The sequence below is a fragment of the Fopius arisanus genome, unplaced genomic scaffold, assembly GCF_000806365.1.
Source record: "Fopius arisanus strain USDA-PBARC FA_bdor unplaced genomic scaffold, ASM80636v1 scaffold00028, whole genome shotgun sequence".
Lineage (NCBI taxonomy): Eukaryota > Metazoa > Arthropoda > Insecta > Hymenoptera > Braconidae > Fopius > Fopius arisanus.
The window spans coordinates 1,130,094-1,154,294 of NW_011887767.1; the positions used below are offsets into that span (position 1 = coordinate 1,130,094).

At 39.2% G+C, this 24,201-nt stretch overlaps 2 protein-coding genes across 2 annotated transcripts; both read right to left on the bottom strand.

Moving 5' to 3' along the window:
• Nucleotides 1–125: 125 nt before the first annotated feature.
• Nucleotides 126–16,568, bottom strand: DCX-EMAP (Doublecortin-domain-containing echinoderm-microtubule-associated protein). Its single transcript, XM_011302676.1, has 14 exons — nucleotides 15,916–16,568; nucleotides 15,455–15,632; nucleotides 6,039–6,284; nucleotides 5,842–5,958; nucleotides 4,234–4,486; nucleotides 3,696–4,156; nucleotides 3,481–3,576; nucleotides 3,264–3,401; nucleotides 2,908–3,168; nucleotides 2,490–2,747; nucleotides 2,227–2,389; nucleotides 1,950–2,132; nucleotides 1,792–1,887; nucleotides 126–1,598 (listed from the first exon to the last, which is right to left on the bottom strand). Exons 1-14 carry the CDS (start codon nucleotides 16,566–16,568, stop codon nucleotides 1,330–1,332), a joined length of 3,372 nt encoding a protein of 1,123 aa, XP_011300978.1. The 3' UTR covers nucleotides 126–1,329.
• A 4,223-nt stretch (nucleotides 16,569–20,791) lies between these two features.
• Nucleotides 20,792–24,136, bottom strand: Nsun5 (Nop2/Sun-like domain containing protein 5). The gene is made up of 6 exons (XM_011302632.1): nucleotides 23,909–24,136; nucleotides 23,457–23,727; nucleotides 22,459–22,721; nucleotides 22,238–22,353; nucleotides 21,999–22,171; nucleotides 20,792–21,909 (listed from the first exon to the last, which is right to left on the bottom strand). The coding sequence occupies exons 1-6, from the start codon at nucleotides 24,032–24,034 to the stop codon at nucleotides 21,086–21,088; spliced, it is 1,773 nt and encodes a 590-aa protein (XP_011300934.1). The 5' UTR covers nucleotides 24,035–24,136; the 3' UTR covers nucleotides 20,792–21,085.
• Between the last annotated feature and the right edge of the window lie 65 nt (nucleotides 24,137–24,201).

A 24,201-nucleotide genomic window follows, 5' to 3' on the forward strand; every position in this document is an offset into this window, starting at 1 on the left:
ATGTTATGTCATGCCTCGAAATGTGAGTAAAAACCGGAAAAATCTCCTTTAAAAACTTCAAAGAAATATTCAAGTTGGGTTTCAAATAACTTACACATCTAGAAATGTAATTACTATTTTCCAGATTTCCTTTATTAATTAGAGCGCCAGGGTAATTACATACTTGCTCCAGAGAATTGCCGGACAAAAATTCCATCGTTTCAAAATCAAAAATGCCCACTCATCGTTTCCAATTCTACTCACCTATAAATATACTTTTGTATTTTCAATACACGAAGTTGTACGTAAATATCTGTATGCGAACAAAGTAGTGAAATATTTATATTAAATAACATATTTCGCATGTCGTCCAGCGACCGCATTTGCTTTCGACGGTACCAGGGTGCTGTCAAACTCTAATTAATGTCATTGATATCCCAAAGTTCCGAGAATCTTGACCGATGTCTCGAAAATTGTGGGAGTATCACAGGGAAGAGGGATAATGGAACACTCGCTTTAAAATGTGCTGAGAATCATCTTCCCTTGATTATCACCAATAGAAGATGCGATTGATCGATTGAAATGCGAATTTAACTACTTGATATGAGATCGGGGCATTTTATTGGCGACAGTGCCCCTGAGTTGTGCACATGCTGAAGATTAATGAGGTGCTGATTTTTGTTGTTTCATTTTCTTCTCTCGAAGCTAATTTCGATCAATTATCAGTTGACTAGAAACGGAGCGCCCGCGCTCCTATTTTTTACTCGTTAACTTTGGATATTCCACGCTATCTGTGTTCAATATCTACGCTATAATATTATGTATATTAAACTATTGACGTTAAACTTTGCGTAGCATGATTGTTATCGTTCATGATTAATATCGCAATGTGCGTCGTTGAACATCTGTTTTTTCTTTTTTTTTCTGTTGATGCAGCGATTTGAATTTGTAAAATAATTACAGATTCAAATATCAGAAATTCTGCTGCATCAACGAAAAAAAAAATCATGTATCTCATGCCCCTCATTTTAAAATCCTAACGAACCCATTAAATTCTAAGTGTTTCGACAAAATTTTCTCCACGAGCAGTAAATTTCTTAATTCCCATTAAGTCAATAAAAAAATTGTTACATTCCATTGTAGGAGATTGAATTCAGGTGAATCCATTTGTACGGCAGAATTGTGAATCACGAGTGATAACATGAACTAATCAACAGAATAAACGCCGAAAAATATTATCCAACAAATGAATAAGATAAAACGGCAGTTGCTCTATGAACGGTCGACGCCGGATTTTTTACCTGTTCGATTCGATGTTCAATGTCCACTGGTTTTTACTCATTCAATTAATTATTCATCAACCAATTCCCACAGCATGAGTGCGGCATCGGTACCGCCAACCGTCACAACGTTTTGATCGTTGTAGAGAAAACGTGCGCATGCAACCAGCGAGCTGTAAACTTTTTCCTCAACGTATTCAGCTTTAGCACTGGTACAAGGATATCTGAAAAGTCGCAGATATCCCTCTGCATCACCACTTATGAGCATATCATGAGCTGCTGAACGACTCGCTGTTGTCAGCACCGTTGTCAATGGATAATAACGATTATTCCACATACCTAAATAAACACATCATTTAAATGAGTCTATTCCTCCTTAAATGAGTCTAAAAGACCTCAAATAAATAATGAGTCATTAATGAGCCTTTCGCCTCGAAAAATTCTCATTCAAGCATCCGGATTTTGAGTTTCTAATAAATGTTCTATTAGCTCACGACTGTTGATAAATTGTATGTTTGATTTATGAACTTACCCGAAACGGTATACCCCACGGTGCAGTTATGGGTGTGCCATTTAACGTCCTTCATCACTATCGGACTCTTTTCTGACTGGAGGGCCTTTACATCCCCTGAAAAATAATGAAGCAAGCGCTGAAGGTAATGAAATATCACTCATTCACTCGACACTTACAAAATACAAGATCGTAATCTTGAGTGACTGTCTGGAGGAATCTGCTGTCTGAGCTCCAGTCGAGTTGCACCAATGGCTGAGTACCTCGGATTTTATTGCTCTTCTTGTAGGAAAATCCATCCCTCGACACTCGAAACAGATAAATACTTCCATTCTGCGATCCCATAGCTATGATTTCTCCAGCTGAAAAAAGAGACGGCAACCGTAACGATAAAATCTCAATATAATCAGTGTTAACAGTTTTATAATTAAAAATTCTTGGACCATCAGAACTCACTGGGATTATATCCAATACAAGACAAGGGTGATCCACAAACCCTGAGGGTGGCCACCGCGGCTCCAGTATCAGCTGCAAGAACAAGAAGATGCCCTTCCGACGAGCCTGCAGCCAGAGCCACCCCAAAGGGATGAAAGGCGATGCAAATGCACTCGAAGCCCACCTTAATGTTGAATTGAGACACCTTGGATTAATTATCCGGGGGAAATACCTCGGCCTCAATTCGATCCCGAATAAAAAACGAGAGACACAAATTCACAAACCTGCGTCGTCCACAACAATTTGTGCCGCCTCCAGAGGGCAATATTTTTATCGTGTCCTGCAGTGGCAAATACCTCGTCGTCCGGATGTACAGCTAGTCCCCATAACTGTCTGCCATGGCCAAACACAACTTGATTAAATCTACGTTGCAATGAGCCCTCGAGGATGTTATTTCGAGTTGTCCCGACGTAGATGTTCCCATCATTTCTACCCGGCCTTTGGGGATAAATACTGCGCACACCACCAGCTGCTTCTGGTAACTGGGGGAAATAGGATCGATTCTCGTTTAAATGGTATACATTGTTTTTGGCGCATCGATGATTTTATCGCGGCATCGATCCATCGATCCTTCACCCAGATTCGAAAATGACTAATGGGTTTAGGATGATAGTTTCAAGAAGATCCAAGTATTTTTCAAACCTTAGTATCAGTAATTCTCTTGTAGTTTTGCAGTGAGTCCCAAGCAGCTATTTTCCTGTCCTTCTCTCCACCCGAGAGTAATGTCCCTTCTGAAAGCATCACCAAAGAACTGATGCCTTTATTATGAGCCTCGAACTCCATGCGAACGAAATATGCACCATCTGCGTCGACTGAATAAACTGTGATGAATCCGTCGGAATCCGCAGTCACGACGTCACCGTCTTGCTCGAATTGAATACTCGTTACGTGCGTCCTCGATGGCTATAATAAATTATAAATAGTTTTTGATAAAAACAAGTAAATTCATCAATAAACATTATATTAATGGTAAGTTAATTGTAAATGATTTTGCGCACTGGTTTAATTATATCGGTCCGCTCGAAAAACCCATCCTTGCGACGATTCCAAAATGTCAAGTGGCCACGACCATGAGTTATGAGGAGATTATCGTCGAGAGGGTGGAATGCTGCACCGGTCAAGTCTTCTTGAAGTGTCTGGGATCATCAATGACAATTATCTTCCAGTAAATAGGCGATCAATGGATAATTACCAGAGTAATAATTAATTACTCACCGCCACTTTGCCAAGTAAATGGCCCCACTGCCACTGCCAAACTGACAGAATGGCTTCCCTTCCTGCATCTACTACGAGGACATAACTACCTCCATTCTGTGTGACAAGATAGAAATGAAAATGTTTTGTTTTTCATTAAAATGTATTGTATTGTATATATGTATTTTATTAAAATACATGAGATGGAAGACTAGATTTTAATCTGAATGACTCACTAGTTGTGAAAAAGCTAGAGCTGACACGCCCATCTGAAACTCTGTCATTCCAAAAACGTAGAGTGTCAAGAGAGTTTCTGTCGACCAAATGCGAACGTGTGGTTGAGCTTTTCTGTGTCTCCCAGCTTTCTGTCCGGATGCCACTAATTCCCTGCTGGGGTGAACCTCCATGCAGGTGATGTCCTCCGTATGGCCGACGTAGTGACGCTGCGAGTTCTCCTCTCGATCGAAGAGAACAGCAACTGCAGCTACGTAATACAGCAATTCTCCACTGGGAAGAACCCAGAGGTTTCGTCTTGTGTCAGTCCCACGGTATCCGTAGACCCATTCGAGTTGAAGTTTCTTTTCAGGCGGTGAATTGTCAACCAGGGGAAGGTGTGACGGAGGATAGAACGAGCGTCTGAGGCCACGAATTGTCACTTTGGCAGGCTCTTCGCGTAGTACTTCGACTACACTGTAATCTTCAAAATGAATTTTTTTTCCCACATTGAAATTGAGTTTCAAGTGAATTAACATAATAATTAATTGAACATTGTACCATTAACTCGTACGACCTCGGAGTCCGGTGCATAGAGAGCTCTTGGTCTGCTCTTGCTGCGTGCCCTTCTCTGTCTTCCAATGTCCTCCACAGGTCCAGTCAATGAAACAGTCGATGGTCCCCTAGACCTAGATCTCCTTGCTGGTGACGAGGCAGTCATCGAACTACCCCCAATCCCCATGGATGATCCAGTACCCAAATAAAACGTATCCACATCGGCAAAGTCATTTCTCAATTGCGAGAAACTTCGCACCTATCAACCGCGCAGAATAATAAAGAACAATAAATAAACATTAAAACAGTACTAATAAAAATTCTAATGTTATCCATAAATTTTTATTATAATAATCATTACAATTATCTACCCCTATTCTGTTTGAATTTACAGGAACCATTAGATGAACTAATTTTTATTTGATTCAAACAATTATTATCTGCTAACAAAATATCGATTAACTTATCAATTAATCATCGATACCCGTAATTACCGGGATTTTAAAAAGAGATATATTCATGAGCTGCAGCCCCAGCTGCCATGAAAAACAAGTGAGTACTTTCCAATGCTCGTGCAAGTGGAAATTGGCCAATTTGTAATTCATATTCGGTCGTGACCTAAAAGGTGGATGAATCTCTGACCTTTTTCCAGTGGCCTCCTTCCCCTCCCCTCCTCCCTTCATGAAAAAAAGATCATCAAAGATCCAACTGTGTGGGCGACACGTGGGAGTAATCACTTTTTCCTCTTCCTGTGTCTTCGGGGCCCCCAGGATGCAGAAACGGCATTTGATGCCAAATTCGCGTGTTCGAGGACCAAATGAGAATTAAACCCAATGGGCGAGACGAGAAAAGGAAAAGAAAATGATTAAAAAATCACCGGGACCCTTCGCCATTACAAGCATTTTTTTGCGCATTTTTTTTTTCACGATAAATTCTGCATATCGTTCAGTAATTCGTCATGATAAATCGCGATTAGGGCAATCAGAACCTTTCGCTTTATCATATCGAGCGGCGATTATACCGCATGTCACAATTTACCCGCAATTACAGTCTCACGGATTATTATTCCCGCTGGGTGGACTTGTGCGATATTAAATGGTGTAATTTATAATAGATGGTGAATCTAGGCAGTTTTTGCGAGGGATTAAGAGCAGTTCATACGCCTTTTGCCAGGCCACGACCTTATTCCATCCTGTACTCGCGACCCCGTTTGTCACGCCCCGGTTCTCCTTCTGCTAACAATCTACCCCAGCCCATATTTTTCTCTCTCTTTCATAGTAAAATTCATACCCCAGGGCCACATACATATGTATGAAAAACATTATTCATACTGATTTTATATATGACAGGTCTCCGACTCTGAGCCTTTTCAAACAATTCTTTTCCAACCGGTTTTTAACGATATTATAAAATTTATTAGAAATCATTAAAAAACATTTATTAAAAATTATTGAGAATGGTTGAATGTTTGAAAATTATGAGTAGGATTTAATGATGGGATTTGTGGTCTGACCACGCGTCGACTTGTTTCACTGCGTCGTGGGAAGACCTTTTTATTCAACGAATAATTGTAATTTCTGTAATATGTCTTCTGAATAAAACGGAGCAACTGACCTCTTGCCCCGATACTGTAAACATTCTCTTGGCCCCGTTCATCTTCAACACCTGCCCCAGGTCTTCAAGTACTTCCTCAAAGGGCTGCGATGTGCGCAGATTGAGGAGTACACGACACTGCGAGAATAATGAGGAAAATGCTCGTGATAGATCGATAAAATTGATCAATTGTGATGAATTAATGGGGGGTGACGTACTTGGACAGTGTGATCTAGGTTGTTGACGATCCTGATGACCCGACCAGAGGAGGGTTTACCACCACCTGGTGGTGGTGCCTCGTCAGTGATTGAAGCCTTCCTGCTGAGACTCGCCACCGCTGATGGTCTGCTCTGCCACCCACCACCTCCTCCACCTCCTCCACCTCCTCCACCTCTGCTTCCAGCTCCACCACCACCTCCTGGGGTTGTGTACCAGGTATTACTCTTCTTACCGTAGCTCGCCGGCTGCAACCAAAAAAATCCATCCTCAATATTAAATTGAAAATGCAATAGATTAAATCCATTTTGAATTATAAGTATAGATTATTGCTTTATTTATTTATTCAATTGCATTTTGACAAAAAAATCATTTGAATAATGAAATTGGGTCAATTCAATGTATCTGTAGATATTTATGAGAATATAATTTATTCGTAGGGGTCTAGACCCCTGAATATGAAAATTGATTTTTTGTTTCTCGGGGGGAATGAATGGGGCTGAATTTTTTTGGATAAATAACCTGGAGCATATCGGCCGGCAGCGAGATGACCTCGAAGGAGTCGCTCATCAACACGACAAAAGGTTGACTGAGCCTCCGGATACTTGACTGTTGATAATCCTCAGACTCGTCTTCCGTGGACTCTGGTGTGCCCGGTTCGGGGCCAAAGTCCGAACGATAAGTGTAATTTGGCGACTCAATGATGAACGCGTGAACCACAAAAGCGTTTACAAAAAACGCACCCCCCACCCCTCAACACACACTTATTATCTGCATCTATGATCCGTCGCACTCCAATCACATGTCTCCATTCAATATCAATCAATTCGATCTTCAAAGAAGTAAATTTTCAAATGAAAAATTCTCAACGCACCGAGAAAAATAGCGAGTCTTCAGCGAAAAATTTCCCAAAATGAATGGATGAATGAATGACTCATTAAAAATTAGATTTTGAAGAAATTCCAACCAAAAAATTGTAATTGTTTAGAACAATCATCAGATCTCCTCCAGACTCACTGGAATAACTGAATTTATCTCAGAATTGTTCTCAAAGCACCTGGAACCCTCCGCAAGACAGTGCCCTGCGACGTTTTGCAGGCAGGTGACAGGTCTGACGTCAGCCAGAGGGAAATTAATGTTTGGCTACCCGGGGGCGACCTAGAAATTGTCAGTCCCCTTTTACGTCTTCACCCCCTCACTTTTTTCCACAATTAATCCTCCGTTCTGCTCCAGCACGTGTAAACGCAGATTAATGGTTGAAATTGAGAAATTAATTAACGAAACACCCGCAAATTTTCGTTGGCCAACAATTTTTTTTCTTTTTTGCTTCCGAATGGAAGCATTGTTTCTCTTCCTGACCGTGATGCACGCTAGTGCTGTGTGACTCAAGACGTACGTTCTGGTCACGAGGTTGATTTTTATAGGACTGTGTCGAGGTGTGCACTGTTTGATGGCCAATCGAGCACTGATGGGGCTGGAGAACGTGCCCTACCTTCAGGATCAAGTCAGCCCCAACCCCCCTTTCTCCCCCACCCCCTGAGCCGCCATCAGCCCAAACTGCCCCAAACCCCTTTCCCTTCAACCACCGCTGCAGACCACGCCAAGGCCAACCTAGGGGTGAAAGGGGGAAAAATACTGTCGAAGAGGCCAAATGGGGGAGGAGGCCAAATTGAGAGGGTGACGGACCGAAAATTAACGCTCAAGGGAAATTCCATTGTCCTATGCACTAATTTCATGAAATTTCACTCGATATCTTATCTGAATATTCAATTACCGATAAATTTCAGTGCAATAAATTTGTGATAACATTTTTGAGAAAAATGTGGATTGATACGCGAAGTTTATCGCTCCCATCGAACCCACAAGGAACCGGAAGTTGAAGAAATGCTTAACAAAAGTTCAACACGAGGGATCAATTCCAGGTGATCGTAATGTTACATTGTAACCTGGGGGGAGGTAAATTATCATTATCATTATGCGTGAGACCAGCAGGGCATTTAACCCCGTGGTCAGAGTACATCACGAAAAATCTTGATCACACGCACGGTATTATGAAGGCTATCAGGAGAATGCCCGGAATTTTATTGCTGGTCTCCGGTTTCGGTATTTTTTTTTCTCGTTTCTACCTCGGGGATCGAATGACCATGAGAAATCGAGCGAGCGGGCGATAAAATTGATAAAAAACTGTTGATATCGGAAGGGTGCATTAGAAAAAATTCTAGTCTCAATTTTCTCCAAAAAAAATTCTTTACAAATCGACAGAAATAATTTATTTAATACAATTTGCGTCATTTTCTCGGAATAAATAATAAAGTTTATGGATTTACGAAAAAATGTATGAAAATAGGTAGAAATATTAAATAAAGATCTTTATTGGAATCAAATTAGTCATTTTTCCAGGCGTTAGGTGCGAACGCAGTAATTTTCCATCTATTGTTTTTCCCGTTGTGTTCTAACGTTAAAATTTCATGACTCTGGTATTTGCACGTGTGTAAAGACAGCTAAGGCATTGGACTGAGAAGGAATGGACGATCGTTGGGCCTTATACCGAAGCCAAGAAAGGAATAAATGAGCGAAGGAGTGTATTTTACGAGTGGTACAAACGTTTACCTAAACGTACCGAGTGTATGATAATGCTGGTATGAATTAACACAGGGTGAAGGTCACAACCCCACCAATCCCTCTCATACAACTGGTCGAACTCACTTCCGGTCCCACCTCCCCTCAAATTTCATTTCAATGCCTTCGATTTTCTTATTATTTTTTATAACGACATTTTTTTACTGCTTCACCCACAGACTGAATAGTCGAATATAAAAAAAAAAATTTCTAGATTTGTTCAAAAAATTCTACACCAAAAGAAAATTAATTTTTTCGATTATTCAGTAATAAGTATAAAATAATTAATTCAGTAATAAGATCACAAGTGATGATTTCTGTTCAAATGATGATTGCTTGAATAATTAATTGGTTATATTATGATCAAGACTTGTGGGCGAGTGAGGATTGGAGTAATGGAGTAATATAATGGGTATAATAATAAATGGGCAATAATCAATGTATTTTTATGATGAAATTACAAATTAAGGTGAGGGCGTTGAGGTACAAAAGAGATTGACTGCACTTATGATAATTCTTCTCGGTTATAAGTGCGTGCATCAAGGCGCATAATGGTGGGTGGACACGAGGCCATTGGGGCGAAATAACTACCACTTTTGCATATGGAAAAAAAAAACCCCACCCATACCCGAGTATTACCTCAGACCGCGAGAAGGTGGGGAGTAATTTGGGTCACGATTGCGGGGATAATCTAGGATATGGGCGAGTTGCAATAATTGATGACTTGAAAATATGACAGTAAAACAGAAATAATTGATCATCTATTGTTATATTGAAATGTAAATGAAATTCAGGGTGTGTGATATAATGTGATATGAATATTTATGATATGTAAAATAAATAGAAGATGGAATGAGATAAATAAAAATGGGGATTTGAGTTTACGATTGTTCAATTTAATGGGCAAGTCCCATTGGTGTAGAGTAGGTAAACAGAGGGGACGAGTCCATTCACGGTCGAACATAGTCTCAATAGTCTCAACCCCCTCTTCTACCATCCTGAGGGCATTTAATTTACATCTTTCGTCGGTCGGTGTAAATCGCGAAACTCGATGTCGCGCGTGAAGGTATGCGTCAAGGCCAAGGCCACGCGATATGCACATGTAAGAAAATGGTATTGCACATGGGAAAGTAAATTGAGGAAAGGAGGATATCATGGGATGAGGGATGATGAGGGATCATGAGGGATGGTGAGGGATCATGAGGGATCATGAGGGATGATGAGGGATGATGAGGGACGATGAGGGATGATAAGGGATGATAAGGGATGATGGGGGTTGGTGGTCGTTAGTGGTCACTTGATCGCAGGTGAGGAAAGGGTGATCAACCCTTGACCTTTGGCGAAACGCATTCTCAGGTCGTGCACCTCGAATTTCCCCAGGGGTAGGTTTCGTGCAGACGACGCCTGTCGAGATAACACACATTGTCTGACACTGATAACCACCATTTTCTCATTATCCGCGTAATTTAAGATTCCAAACTATTATTTCCAACCGGAAATTCTTATTTTATTATATTTTCCAACCAATTTTTTTTATAATCCCAAAAATTATGAGAATTATATTGCAATTATGCAATTTCAATAAATGTCACCCCCACGTAGTTCTATTTACCCCAGCCCCCGAGATTTGTCGCACATGCAATCATACACTGGCCTCAGTGCAATTAGAAGCAAGAATATGATAAGCTTATCCCCTCGCACGACAGCAGAGTTAATTTCAGTTTTAGGTAATAAGTATTTAAATTTTCTTAATTTTACTCCGTGAAGAAAACTGGGGGGTAAAAGAGAAATAAAAAATAGCACAAACTGAGAGAGACAGAGCTCGCGATAAGAGCACCAATTACGCGAGTGAAATATCAATTTTTCAATCAACCGATGTTAAGGTAGAGATTGACAGCGAAAGGCGGGAATTCGCTGATATTTGAATTTTTAAAAGTGTTATTTATTCCGGGGGAGTCGAACAAATTGTTGGCTCGGTGAGTGTTCACCAGTGACGTGCAGTAAATCTTATTCTCAGTGTGACAGCAATGCTGCTTGGTTGCGGTACGTGACACACATGTGTACTGCAATACATTGACACTATTTGCAAGTAACAGGCGACTTATTATGTTGTACTGAGTTGTAAACCAGTGAGAGTCACGCCAACCGTTAGGAGATGTAAAGGGACATTTTTTAAAATTTAAACTGTGAGTTATTCGCTGGTGTTATCAATTCAAACTCAACGAGGGCAAGTCTAATTAATCATTAATGGTGGAGTAATTTTTGGTACACGAGGAGGGGTATAATTCAAAAGTATTTAAAATGATCTTAATCGTTGCATTATTAATGACCCTATTAATCTAAGGGCTGAAATGTGTGCCACCAAAATTCATTGCTCTCCGCTTTGAAAATGTGCGTGACAGTCGAGACGATTGTTAAAGTGAAAAAGTAGGTGAAGATAAAAACACGTGCTGAGAATAAACGTGCGAAACCACGTGCTGATGCCTCCTTCTCAATGCAACGAGATTATTTCACAACTGAGTTAATGCAATTGCAATAAAATTATTGCACAGTCCACCAGACATGCCCTAGCAATTGCTATTTGCAAAAAACGTCGATTGCCATCGTCCTTCCATCGCCCGAATCGTTATTACGCCGTTGCAATTTTCCAGATTTAATCGTCATGTCATTTTGCCACTCAAGTACGATCCAATTAAATTTTCATGATTTTCCATCCTTGAGGAGTCCTTCAAATTTTTCATTCTCTCATTTCGTGCGGTTAAAGTGGCAAAATGAGACTAAAGAAAAAATCGTATTAATTGGAATTTAAGAAAATGTTAATCGATCTATCTTTCGATTTGTCGCTGGAAGTCTTCGTGACACACGAAAGCACACGATTGCTTCTCGCGTCCTTTCGTGGCTCTCGTGATTAAATGCAAATGGGAAAATGCTTGTATGAGGTGCATTGGAAAAGAGTCAGGGCTGAGGAAACATTTTTTAAAAAAACGCTAAGACCCCGCCACTTTTTCGGCGGTTCAATGGGGTAATTAATGAGGCTTGCGTGTCAATGGAATCACTTTGATATCTCCTGATAATAAATAGATACATTAGAAAAGTGCTTGAGCCTCGAGTTGTAGAAAATCAATGGGTCTGGATGAATAAATTACTTTTAATTACTCGTTAAAGCTTTGTTTATTCATGCGAATAACTAAAGTGAGTATATTTCCGGTGTTTTACTTTCTTTTAGCACCGGTAAGGGAAGCTATACAAATAAAATTATTGTTCCATAAAAAAAAATAACAAAAACAAATAATTTCTGTTATAATTGCAATTCTTTTTATTTCCCCGAAATAAATAATTTTTCGACAGCAGTGGCGATAAAACCCGACGGGTAAAGAAGTGCTCCAGGACATCCGGCAAGTGGCGCCTCGCATTAAATATACCAATGGGATAAAAAAGAAATGCAATAAAAAAAAAACCAGTGAATTACAGTGGGAGATTTAATTCTGTTATCGCGTTACAGTAGCCCCTCCATACGTGGCTGTCAGCCGGTGGCAAAATGGCGGTGTACTGAGGATTTAAGATATGGAAATGAGGAAAAACCTCAGTCCCTTTAACTTGACGGATCGTCACGCGTGTGGAAAATGGCTGGTAGTCTCGAACAGAGGGGAAAAAATGTCGAATAATTAAATACATGCGATGTACAACGTTTACAACATAGACGTAAAAATTCATTTTAATAAATTATGAGTGGAGGAAATGCAGGTGACGTTTAAAACAAAAATTTCCATAATAGATTGCAAGGATTCGGCTCTCAGATGATATATCAAATTAATTACTTATCAATTTTTTAATTTACCTGCGGAATTTTGGGGCGATGATGAATAAAATAATTATGCGAAAATAATAATTTGAGGAGAATTGAGAGGAGAGTTGATATTCATCGAAATATTAATTGAAAGGATTGTAAATTATATGAGCGGAAGCATTGGACGAGCAAACGAATGAAGGGGACATCAATGCCGGGTTGAGTGGTATCTCTTCTGATAATAGGAGAATAACTCCAGATCGAGCAGAGAGAGTGCAATTAGACCAGTACTAGTTCAATATAAAGTAAATAAATAGCCCCAGTGGGTGATAAACCGTTGATTGCACCCCCACGATAACGAGACATTGAACGATAAAACCTCGAGTGGAATAAGATAACGAGAGCCATCACTAAATTCAACCCCATGTACCATCGAATGTAAAATGTCAGTGTTAGGGTGATGGAGTGAGTTTTGCTGAATGCATAACAATATTACAGATATTGTGAAGCAGGATTGAGGGAATAGGTGAAATTTAATGGGAAGAGTTCCACGACCGGCTTGACCTGTAAATACTGGCGATCTCTCATGCTGATATACACTGCCAAGTCATGAAATTCATCCGGAGAACGGAACGGTTATTGTCCGAATAACAGAATATATACGATCGAAACTGATATCACTCATGAAATATGTCTCTGACGGTGATTGATGCTACGGCGAAGACCGAGGGTGCCATTTTTAATGGATAAATTACTGATTTATGCAGAAATTTAATTCAGCAATAAGTGATTTCGTTATTCGTGTGATGAATTTTTTTTGGGAATAATTCGCGCAATTTTAAACCGCAATTGCGGTGATAAATGAAAAATAATTCGTTTACATATTCTTTGGGAGTAAAAAAATAATTTAATGAAGGATTTAATGAAGGATTTAATGAAGGATTTAATGAAGTATTTAATGAAGTATTTAATGAAGGATTTAATGAAGGATCTAATGAAGGATTTAATGAAGGATTTAATGAAGGATTTAATGAAGTATTTAATGAAGGATTTAATGAAGGAAACGATGGATTGGATCGCTTTTTTTTGGGAGTTGAGAATTGGTCTGATGAATGGACACCAGTCTGAATGTGGACTCGGCCATTCGAATGGACTTTATCCACGTTCTGGTGGAATAGGTGAATAGGCGAGTGAGATCGTCCAGCAAGTGTATTGATCCCCTTTGGGGTCCGACCAACGGTCAATGAGATACGGTCTTTCCTGGACTCGCATCGGTCGGCATTCTGCTACCCTTCCTGCAACCATAACCTCCAACGGAAGTCTAAACCCACCTGCCACCCCCTTGCCAACTTTCTTTTCAACTCACCCCTAACCGAGTGATTCATACCTCCGGGATTTAAATGCGTGTCCCCCCCATCATTATTTCCATCTCTCACTAATTTCATTTGTTGTCTACCTAGATAACAATCCTCTGCAATTTTTAATTTGTTTTTAATTGAATATTAAATTGTTTATTAATAAAATTCCTCTTTATTTTTATATAAAAATTGTTCTCCTGTCGCAACAGCACGAAAAAAACGTGAGAAATTCAAATCAATTCACAAGTACCGCAATAAATTCCACCTGTAATTGGGTTCTTTCGCAATTTATGTAGATTTATCATTATAGTCGATAAATCAAAACAATGAGAGAAAAGGGGTGGTGGGTATAGAGCGATCCACTTTGAAGAGCAAGTGGTATTAGTGTAATTCTCATTGCAGTAGAGAAGGGGAAATAAAGGGCGCATGTCAGACGCAAGTCCCCACTTTGCAATTTTATTGCGGTTTGCACCTCACCCTTGTGTTAGTGACCGCAAACATAAGTCTAGGGCCACGTGCTGCTGGTAAACATTGTCCAGAGAATTCCGCACACGGGATAAAAAATTTCCAATCGAACCAATACAATTTCATTTTTAATTCGCATTCGGAATAAGGCATCTGTTCTTCGATATTAGGAAATACGTGGGAGTGGCGATTGCAGTTTTAACTCAGTTAACGGCTACTTAAACAGATTAAGGCGAGGTGATTCTCAGAAAAAACATGCAAGAATATCGACAGCGATCGAAACTCAATCGTGACCGCACCTTGCAAATCCCCTTGATATCGGGTGTGACCCATGATGTCCAGTAAATCACAATCAACCGATTGATTTACCCTTAAATATCGGTCAATAGAATCAGAACGATTCGATGTCGAGTCACTTATAATTAATTTCGTATTTTTTTATCCAGTGAAATTCTCATCACCTATTGTAGAACAGATTGGCAAAAAAATTATCTTTTCGGAATCAAGTAGAAACTGGAATTTATGGTCAGACAGGCGTCCGTCAATAATTCCTGTAATTTGTTAATAAGTACTTTCGCCTGAACATTTTCATCCCTCAGTCTTCAAGGTTACTCGATCGACAGATTGTCCAGACGTGCCCTCAAACAGACTCGATTGCGTGTGGCCTATTTTTCCCTGATCTGGGCCAGATCAACATTCAGTCAGAGGTTATTATACACAGCTTTGTTTTTTCTTCATTTTTCTGTTCTTTATAAATTACCCCTCGCATTTCTCCACCTGCTCTCTCCCTCGGACTCCCACTCGAGCCGAAGAAAGACTTAAATGTTTTGCGCAGGACACGCGTGGCTTTTGCCTCATGAATATGGGAGGAAAAGGGTGAGACCCTAGTGTACTTTAATCGCACACAACGCAGGGATCGAATATTTACTCTTACTCCTTACCCACTTTTTCCATCCGATTGAATCAAATTATCACGAGTCCCTCCACTCCTGAGATTCTCATAAACACGCTAGCTATTTCTCCAGTTATTTAATCTGAATTTTATTCACGGATGCAATCGATAAATAACAGAATTCATTACTCCACTATGTCAAATTTAAAAACGAGTGAATCTATAATAATTATCATTGATAGTTAAATGTTAGATGATTTAATGTATTTATCCATGAAGAGAAAAGTGATGGATCACCTTGAATGTCTTGTAACTGGAGACCACGTAGGATGCCCCGTCCTCGAGTTCATCGAGATTGAGCTTTCTGTCGCCGTCCATGGAGAAAATATGCCTGGCACCCCTGGGCAGATCGAGACGTAGGGAGAGTCGATCAAGGAGGGCCTCGAGTGAGCCAATGTCACGTCCAGGTTTAAACCTACACAACAAAACCTAGACTAAGTTACATGACTCACATAAATACAACCAAGGACGCACGAGACCTACCCCCAACAAAAGCTTTCTTCTTAATCTATTCATTTAAATAAATTTAATAATTACTCGATTCAATAAATGCAATTTTATTAGTAATAAAATAATAATCTAAAAATAATCTAATGTGACGTGCTCAAAGAGAATGCGATAAATTTTCATAATATTAATAATCGAAATGAAAAAAATGAAAAATGAAAAATGAAAAATGAAAAGGGAAAAAAATGTACCTGAATTCAACACCTGGAAAATAGGGATCACCATTCTTGTAGAATGTGACACGTCGGGCCCTCCAGTATCCAAGATTGTTGTACCTCGTTGTTGTATTGGAGAGGCTATCGTGTCGGCTCTTGGGCCTCTGGTCAGGCTGCTCAGGAGGCGGCATGCGGGGACTGGAGGGTCTGCTGTGCCTCCAGTAGCCGCCCATGCCACCCATCCCAACACCACCACCACCCCCACCACTCATTTCCATCACCCCCATCTCGTCCTCACCTACCCCACCCATTGATCCCATTGATCCCATACCACCAGCACCACTACCACCACTATCAACTACCCTTGCGCCACCGTTACCAACTATATCATCATCCTCCTCATCCTCCTCCTCCTCGTCGTCGACGCTCTCGTCGTCGATAGCGTGATCCTCAACGGCGTTGACGGAATTCTCTGTACCGACTGACTTTACCAGGGTACCCGCCATTCGGCTGGGGGTCTTCGTCGAATCGTCGCGATGAGGCGCCTCCTGCTGGTCCCCAGGTTCTTGGGGACTTTGATGGACTGATGTGCCGTTTACGTTTGATTGAGTTGAAACTCCGTTCATTTCACCGTGATGATTGCCAGCAGAATTTCCACACGACTGCTGCTGATGATTTGCTGCTATCATTTCACTATTTTTTATCCAAATTATTTATTGTACTTCTTTTTTTTTATATCAATTATACAATTGAAATTTTGGTCTACACTTATTTTATCGCCTTTCAATCTACCGATTGTTTTTCATTATTTTCGCAGAGTGCAATTTTTTCACTTTTTTTTATAACAAATTTATCAAGAATCTCTAATTACTGATGATGAAAATTTTCGATAAGCGTAAAATATTCCGGGTAATGAGCAGAGAGGAATAATTATCGGTTCTCGTCCAGAATAGTTTAAATACAAATGCCTCAGTTATTTTATCGTTAAATCCCGGTAAGGTCGATGGTTATAAAAAGTTCTCGTGTCAGCGGGGAAAGGCGCAAAAATAAAAAGAAACTTGCACTTATGACTTTACCGGAGTGTAGATGCAAGTCACATGTCGCGTGATTACAAGGATAATCACCTTGGATCGATTGAACACTTTTGAAAATGACCAGTGACTGTAGACGTTTCTTCTGCCCTCGAAATCGCGAAGAAAGGTCCCTGGCACTTTCAGAAAGCGTGACTTTGATTTTACAACTGCAGGTGGCCTTTACTTTGCGCTTCACTGCGGTTTTTTCTTTTTTCTTCTTTCTTTTTTTCGTTATCTGCGGGTTTTGATGCCCGATGAGTTGGCGCGATGCTAAATCAATAGAAGACCCCCTCGACGGTAACTCCTATCACGTTTTTAGACACCTCCTGGGTAATTACGAGGAGTGAGTGCTTTCAGGGAGAAAGACGGATAATGATTCATCCGTTTATGTTATCACCTGGATGATGAATTTTTAAGTCGGTGAGACAGTATTTTAAGTCATTCAGAAATTCTCCATCCGTGCATTGCCCTCTGGAAACACGAGGCCGGGGTCGAGAACCTCTTCTCCAGGGTCAAAGAAAGACCAAGACGATTAGAAATTTCTCAATTTTTAATTAAGTCACACTCAATTCAATTTTTTATTTAAGATAGGTGTCATTCATCAGATAAATTTTATCCCTGAACGAATGATAAATTAATTCCACTCAACTTTTAATTTCACTCAACTCATTATCACGAGAATGAAACGACCGGAATCATTACCCCGAAATTACAGTTCAATTAATATTTTAATTGTCATAAAAAATCACCATAAAATCACACCGAGTAATTACCTCCGGAGCGATCACTGCCAGAAGAGGAATAGCAAATTGGAGAATGATAAATCGATATCTATCACACATAAACGAGAAAATGCAAATTCTTGAGATGCAAATGAACTTGTCGATGTGTACGCGATATTGAAATGAAGTAAAAAGTTTTACATATTCATGGAGAAGTGCGCGCGTCCTTCGACGGTGCCGTCCCAACGTCGAATGTGTCGCCGTCGGAGTTTGCACTGAGGATTGTTTGAGGTGCGTCGGCGTCGAGAAAATTGAGAAAACACAGAGTTGAACCCTCGAACCCCTCCACACCAGGTCGGTGAACCGCTAAAGCCACCCTCTTGAACTTGTTGCTCCCTCGCTGGCATTTACCCTCGTATCAGCGATACTCCTGCCTTCTTCACCGAGGTGGATTGATAAGAGACAGCCGCAACGGATTATTGACGCAACTTGCTGATTGGTCGAGGGTAAACCCACCAAAGTACCACCCTCTTATCCGCATTGGATGAACTTCCGGAATGGCCGACAAAAGCGCATCGGGACGCACACCTCAATTAAAATTATTACTCCATTTTACTTATTTGCCTCTCCCCAATAAACCTTCGCTAAATAACTTTTTTTATTATTTCAATAATTTTCTCTCCGTCGGCTTTTCATTTTTCCACGCCGAGAAAAATATCATATTATTTCATTATATTAATATCCACATTTGAATACTACACGTAATATTAAATACGCAATATTAAATCTGTAAAAATAGTTTATTTATTTATCAGGAGCCTGGAGCTTCGACGTAAAATACTTTCGTGTGTCCTAAAAAAAGTCTTGATTTTCAGGATAATCTGTAATTACATCGCGTTCATGTTTGCATATGTAATGTACCACGTGAAATGCATGCATACGCCGAATTTCTTAAGTCTTAGAAGTTAGTTTTTAAATTACTCCGTGTTCGACAAAATACAAATTTTTCTTCTATTCATTCTGTATTCCATTGTTATCAACTCATCCAATCGTACACGCGACGAGGAACTCCTGCGTGTTATTTACCGAATATTCTAATGTTGAAATAAATGTGAAATTCGTTCATTCGTCAAATCCTCGAGACCAATCAAGCCGAAATTATTAAGGCTATTCCATCCCGGCTATTTCATTTCCCAACGGAACCGGAAGTGATGTGTAATAAAAACGGGTATTGAAATTATGAGAGTATTTCAATGGAACATGCAACTACCAAAAAAAATCACAGAGTTATTTCCGGCGATAATAATTATTACTATAAAAATCATGAAATATTGTATTTTCCAAGTTAATGGATTTTATCACTGGTCATTTTATTCTTGCGTATGACAGTTTTATGTTCCATTAAGGGTAGATTTTTCATCGACCATGCCACACCCTTTTCGACTAACCGCAATCGAAGATCTAATTCTCAATGCGAAGACGTTCGATTTTATTTATGCAAAGTTTAATAGAGGGTTTTTGGGGGCAAATGATGTTGATACACGCAGGTCTCAAGTCAATGCTCGAGCCTCTGCTACTTAAAATAATAACGTGATTATGAAAAGCCAGAGTCAGCGCGAAATCGAGAGGTTTAAACGTGTGATAACAGACTAATTCCTCAGAAAATGGTCTATGTACGTGGTACATAGTAACACTTAGGGCGAAGTACAAGACAAGTGCCATGAGAAATTATCGCCATCAGTTTGCGTCACGCACTCCACTTTCTTCTGTACTTTCACCCCAACATCAAAAGCAACCGAATTCATTAATACCTCAAACCTATTGTGTTTTCTCGAAAAATGTCGAAGAGATTTTTCTCGCAGAGGGAGAAATCGTGATTAACAATTAAAGCAACAATTTTTTCACGAGAAAATAATTCGTCCCTGTGGGGCCCATTGCCATGTGTTCCACCGACAAACTGAGGACTCGAAATGGGAATGAGTTTTTAGCGTGCAAAGTTGACCGAGTGAGGGAGAATTTCTGAGCAATTTTAATTTTTCCCTCTTCCCCCTCGTTTTTATCCACAAAGCCCCTTAAATTACACGTAAGACCCGTTAATTGTGTCGTAGGAATGGGGATTTTTTAAATTTTTTTATTGCAAACCACTGCAACTGGTCATTTTCCACACTCTCATATTGCATTCCAGTTATTGCCATGAAAATTAATGCTTTGTGTTTGAGATTGACCCACATTGAGTCTATTACCATATATATTGATCTCGCCAGTTTATTTTTAATTTTTTCTCCCCCTTTTATCCCGCCGTATTGTCACTGAAAGATCAGTCGTTCCAAAATTAATTGCAATTTGAATCAAAGAAACAACTCATTTAATCCAAAAAGAGATATTTAGTACATTTTTTTTTGGTTTTGTGTTTTGAATGGGATTTCTAAATAATTTTGTGGTTTTACGGTCAAGTGCATACGGTCAGCTCATAAATACCCGGACATTTAAATTTATCAGGTGATTAAAGTGTGGATAATGCAAGGTATTACCTGTATGCAAGGGCATTCGACCCACTTGCGGGTAAAATTAGATATTATGGAACTATCATTTATAATTCTCTTCACCTTTGAACAAGTTCGTGAAATTGGCCCTTAGATAACGAATGAGACAGTGCGAAGAATAATGCAAACTTAAATGAAAAATGGGCGTGAATAATGCGAGTGCAGGTATTTTATCAATTAGTTATGCTTTATGGAATCATCGCGTGCCGCTTGAGAAATTTAAATGGAATTGCCGCGTTAATTTCGGGGATTTCTGGAAAATATTTCTGGGGAAAATCGATGAAAAGCCATTCCAATCAGATTATATTTTCAATGCATCTATGTTCATGAGATCCAATCATTTTGACAGCAGTAATTTAGTCATTTGTGGTGATTTATTTTTTACTGTCACCTTGAGGCGAAAAAAAAAATTCTGGGGTCTGGGATAATTATATTTTTCGGGTAAATAATGTCAGGGTGGAATTTTTTTTAGGTTCGAGGAGAGAAGTCACTAACTTCTGGGAAATTTAATCCAATGGGTATTGATTTTTCTAGGCGTAAATTTTTATTCCATTAAAAGTTGTAGCCCAGGAAATATTCATAAAGAATAAACAATTTTATTAGGTATTCAATATTTGTTGTACATTAGACACTCGTTATAGTTACATCGGGCTCTAGGGGACGCGAATATAAACTAAAATTCTTCGTAGTAAATTGGAATACGAGAGATATTAATTTTTCGATTATATTTTGCCCGGAATTCCATTCCTCACGGAACGAAACAATGGATTGTTCACATCTTATAATCAGGAGGCAGTAGAATGGAGAAACGGAAGGATGCGAGAAAAACGAAATTGCGGAGATCTACGACTATAATTCTACTTTACATTCATTGACTCGAGGAAACGTCAGATTTTCTTTTTTTCTTCTTTTTGGTTTTCGGGGGCGTCTCAGACATTTCATAAATTTCCTCAGGAGCATCTGAATTAAAGTCACATTCCACAGATTCTTTTTCCTGCTTCCTTTTTTTCTTCTTTTTCCTCTTTTCAGTTTCTCCATTATTACTTAAATTATTTCCTTCATCGAGGGAATTAATTTCGATTCCTCTTTCATCCTTTCCACGTGTCTTCTTCCGTTTCTTTATTATTCCCTCACTCAATTCATCTGATATTCTCACCTCCTTCAAGTCCTCATCAATATTCGATTTCATGTAATCACTTTTTGTTTCTGAATCTCCTCTATTTTTTCTCTTCTTCCCTTTTTTATCTTTCCGAGTTTCATCAGCTCCTTTTACACTATTATCCACTGAATTTTCAATCATTTTTCTCTTCTTGTGCGAATCAGGGAGAGGCACATCGGGATTTCTCTCGAAGACAGCCACAAAAAATCCATTGCTATGGTCGATATTTGGTCTAGCGTACAAACAATTTTCTCCACATTCGTAATCTTTGGAACTGAAGTTTATCCAGTGGTTTTCCAATAATTTTCTAGCGGAAACTAGTTCATAGGATTTTCCAATATCTCTTAGAATTTCATCGACGACCATTTCGTTCTCCTCTGGGTACATCGAACAAGTGCTGTAGACAACTCTCTTAACTGTTGGAAAATTCAACAACGCGTGACGAAGAAGAAGAACTTGGAATGATTGGAGACGTTTCAGTCGACCTGGAGCACATTTTCCTTGACTGTTTTCGAATTCAGGTCGATCCATTCCTGTGAGAGCGAAAGACAATGAATTTTTTTAATAAAAATGAATTGAATAATATTTTTTACATGAATTTTTATTGAATCAGAAATTTTACCCGATCCAGAACAGCTAGGGTCGACTAAAATATACTGCACATCCTCACACTCTTCAGGACTTAACGTCAACGCATCTCGATTAAACGTTTGAACGCATTCAGTATTCGCATGATTAACCATTTCGCATAGAACTTGATATCTTCGCATATTTCTCTCCACCGAAATTACTTTTCTGAAAGTTTTTTTTTCGGAAATTCTTGAGATAATGATTCATTATAATCATGATGAATAATCATACCCTCTGTTCTGCAGTATTGCTGCTAAATGAGTTGTCTTCATTCCAGGTGCAGCACACATGTCGAGCACAACAGAACCTGGTTTAGGATTCAGTAAATACGCAGGTAAACAGCTGGCCTGTGAAGTAATGCAAAGTATTGATTCTTCATTTGCATATTACGTGCAGACGTCCATTGCATTATAATTTAAATATGAAGAATAAAATATTGATGAGTTTCTCACTTTATCCTGCAGAATAATTGCTCCAGACTTATACCCAGGATGATCATAGAAATGAGTTCCGGCTGGAAAAGCAAAGAGCTCTTCCACATGAAAATCTTGGATGAACACTGGATAGGGCCAGTTCCCCAGGTTTCTCACAGTCTCCAAAAACTCTTCATAAGTCTTGGATCTGGGTAAAAGCTCATAGCCATCCCACTTGAAACCCTCTATTGCATCCTCAACGCTCTTTACCAAAGTGTTAATCCGAATATACCTCGATTTTTCTAAAAAAAAAATAAAAAAAACAGGATTTTAGGGATTAGCTGTTCGCGTCAGGAAATAAAAATGCAAAATCTAATATCGATATAAATTTATTCTCACATTGATCGGTAATAATGAATCCTCTACATAACTTCAATTATACATTCGTAAATACTGCGTGTAATTCAGAGAATATATTACGTAAAAAAAATGGAATTGAAGGACTGAAGGATTAATCTAATTTATAATAATTAATCTCTCTTATCGTGATCATCATCCTGTTCGTCATCAATCCCGTCGTCATTTTTCGGATCGTCTGGCTCCATGAGAGCCTTATAAGCATAACAAGCGATAATAAGATTGACCACAACGACAGCAGCCAAAACCGAAATGCAATTGCTAGTGAATTTTTCCAAATGATACTCTGTATTCAAAAAATGCTGGACACCATAAAATGCTAGAAATGGTAAAGTAAACATGGCAGCACTGTAGAGGAACAGTGTTCCCAGGACATTGACGAGACTCATATCGACTGAATTAACAGGATTCTTATTAATTGATTGATTAATTGATTTTGCCTCTCGAGGTACAACGTAAGAAAATAATCTGTTGAATCTCGATCTGTCTCTTGACTGAATACGATTGTTTCGTATGATGAGAACCATCAAAGCATCAGTGAGAATATCCAAGGGTTGGCGTCACGATTTCTACGATCTCTGGAAAAATAAGAGAATTTATTAAGGAGTGAGAGGAATTACCTTTTTTCTTGGGCTCTTCTGAGGCTGATTCTGGGGTAGAGCTTTGCAAATGCTGACGAATTTCATTTTCATATGTGAGAATCGTTTGAATTGGCTTTGATTCGTTTTTTAGCACTCCCTTTCCCCATATCAATTCTGTTATGAGGACACGAGCTAGCCAAGGATCAAAACGAGGCTCTTTGAATAATAATTGAGTCTTTCGGATTATTTCGTTGAGTTTTCCACTATTGTGGAGAGTTGTTGTTGCTAGGGCGTAGACTCCTTTCAGATTCTAGATGTTAAATTCTCAATAAATTTTCATGTACTAAATTTTAAAGGGAAAATCAAGTAAAGAAAGTTGCTGTTAGTGACAATAATTTGAAAATTGTTACAGTAATACAGTGTTGTATTAATAGATATTTCAAGTATATTTTTTGTATGGAGACAAATTGGAGTCAAACACGTGCACTCACCGGGTGTTTTTTCTCGTAAATCAGTTGTTTCAGACTAGCTCCTTCTTCCGTCACTTGACGAACAGTTTTAGCTGCTGTCTTGTATAATCTAGGGACTGGGATTGAATGTACAAAACCGTTGGACATGTTATCTCATATTTTTCTCACGGTGGAGTTTTAATTGTTTTGGGATGAAAGAGCAAATTTACACTGCAGGTGATGGAGGTTAGGGCTCTTTTACTGAATACGATAAAAGGGGAATTTCCTTTATCGATTGTACTTGAATCACAGAATTCGAAAATTATAATCAGCTG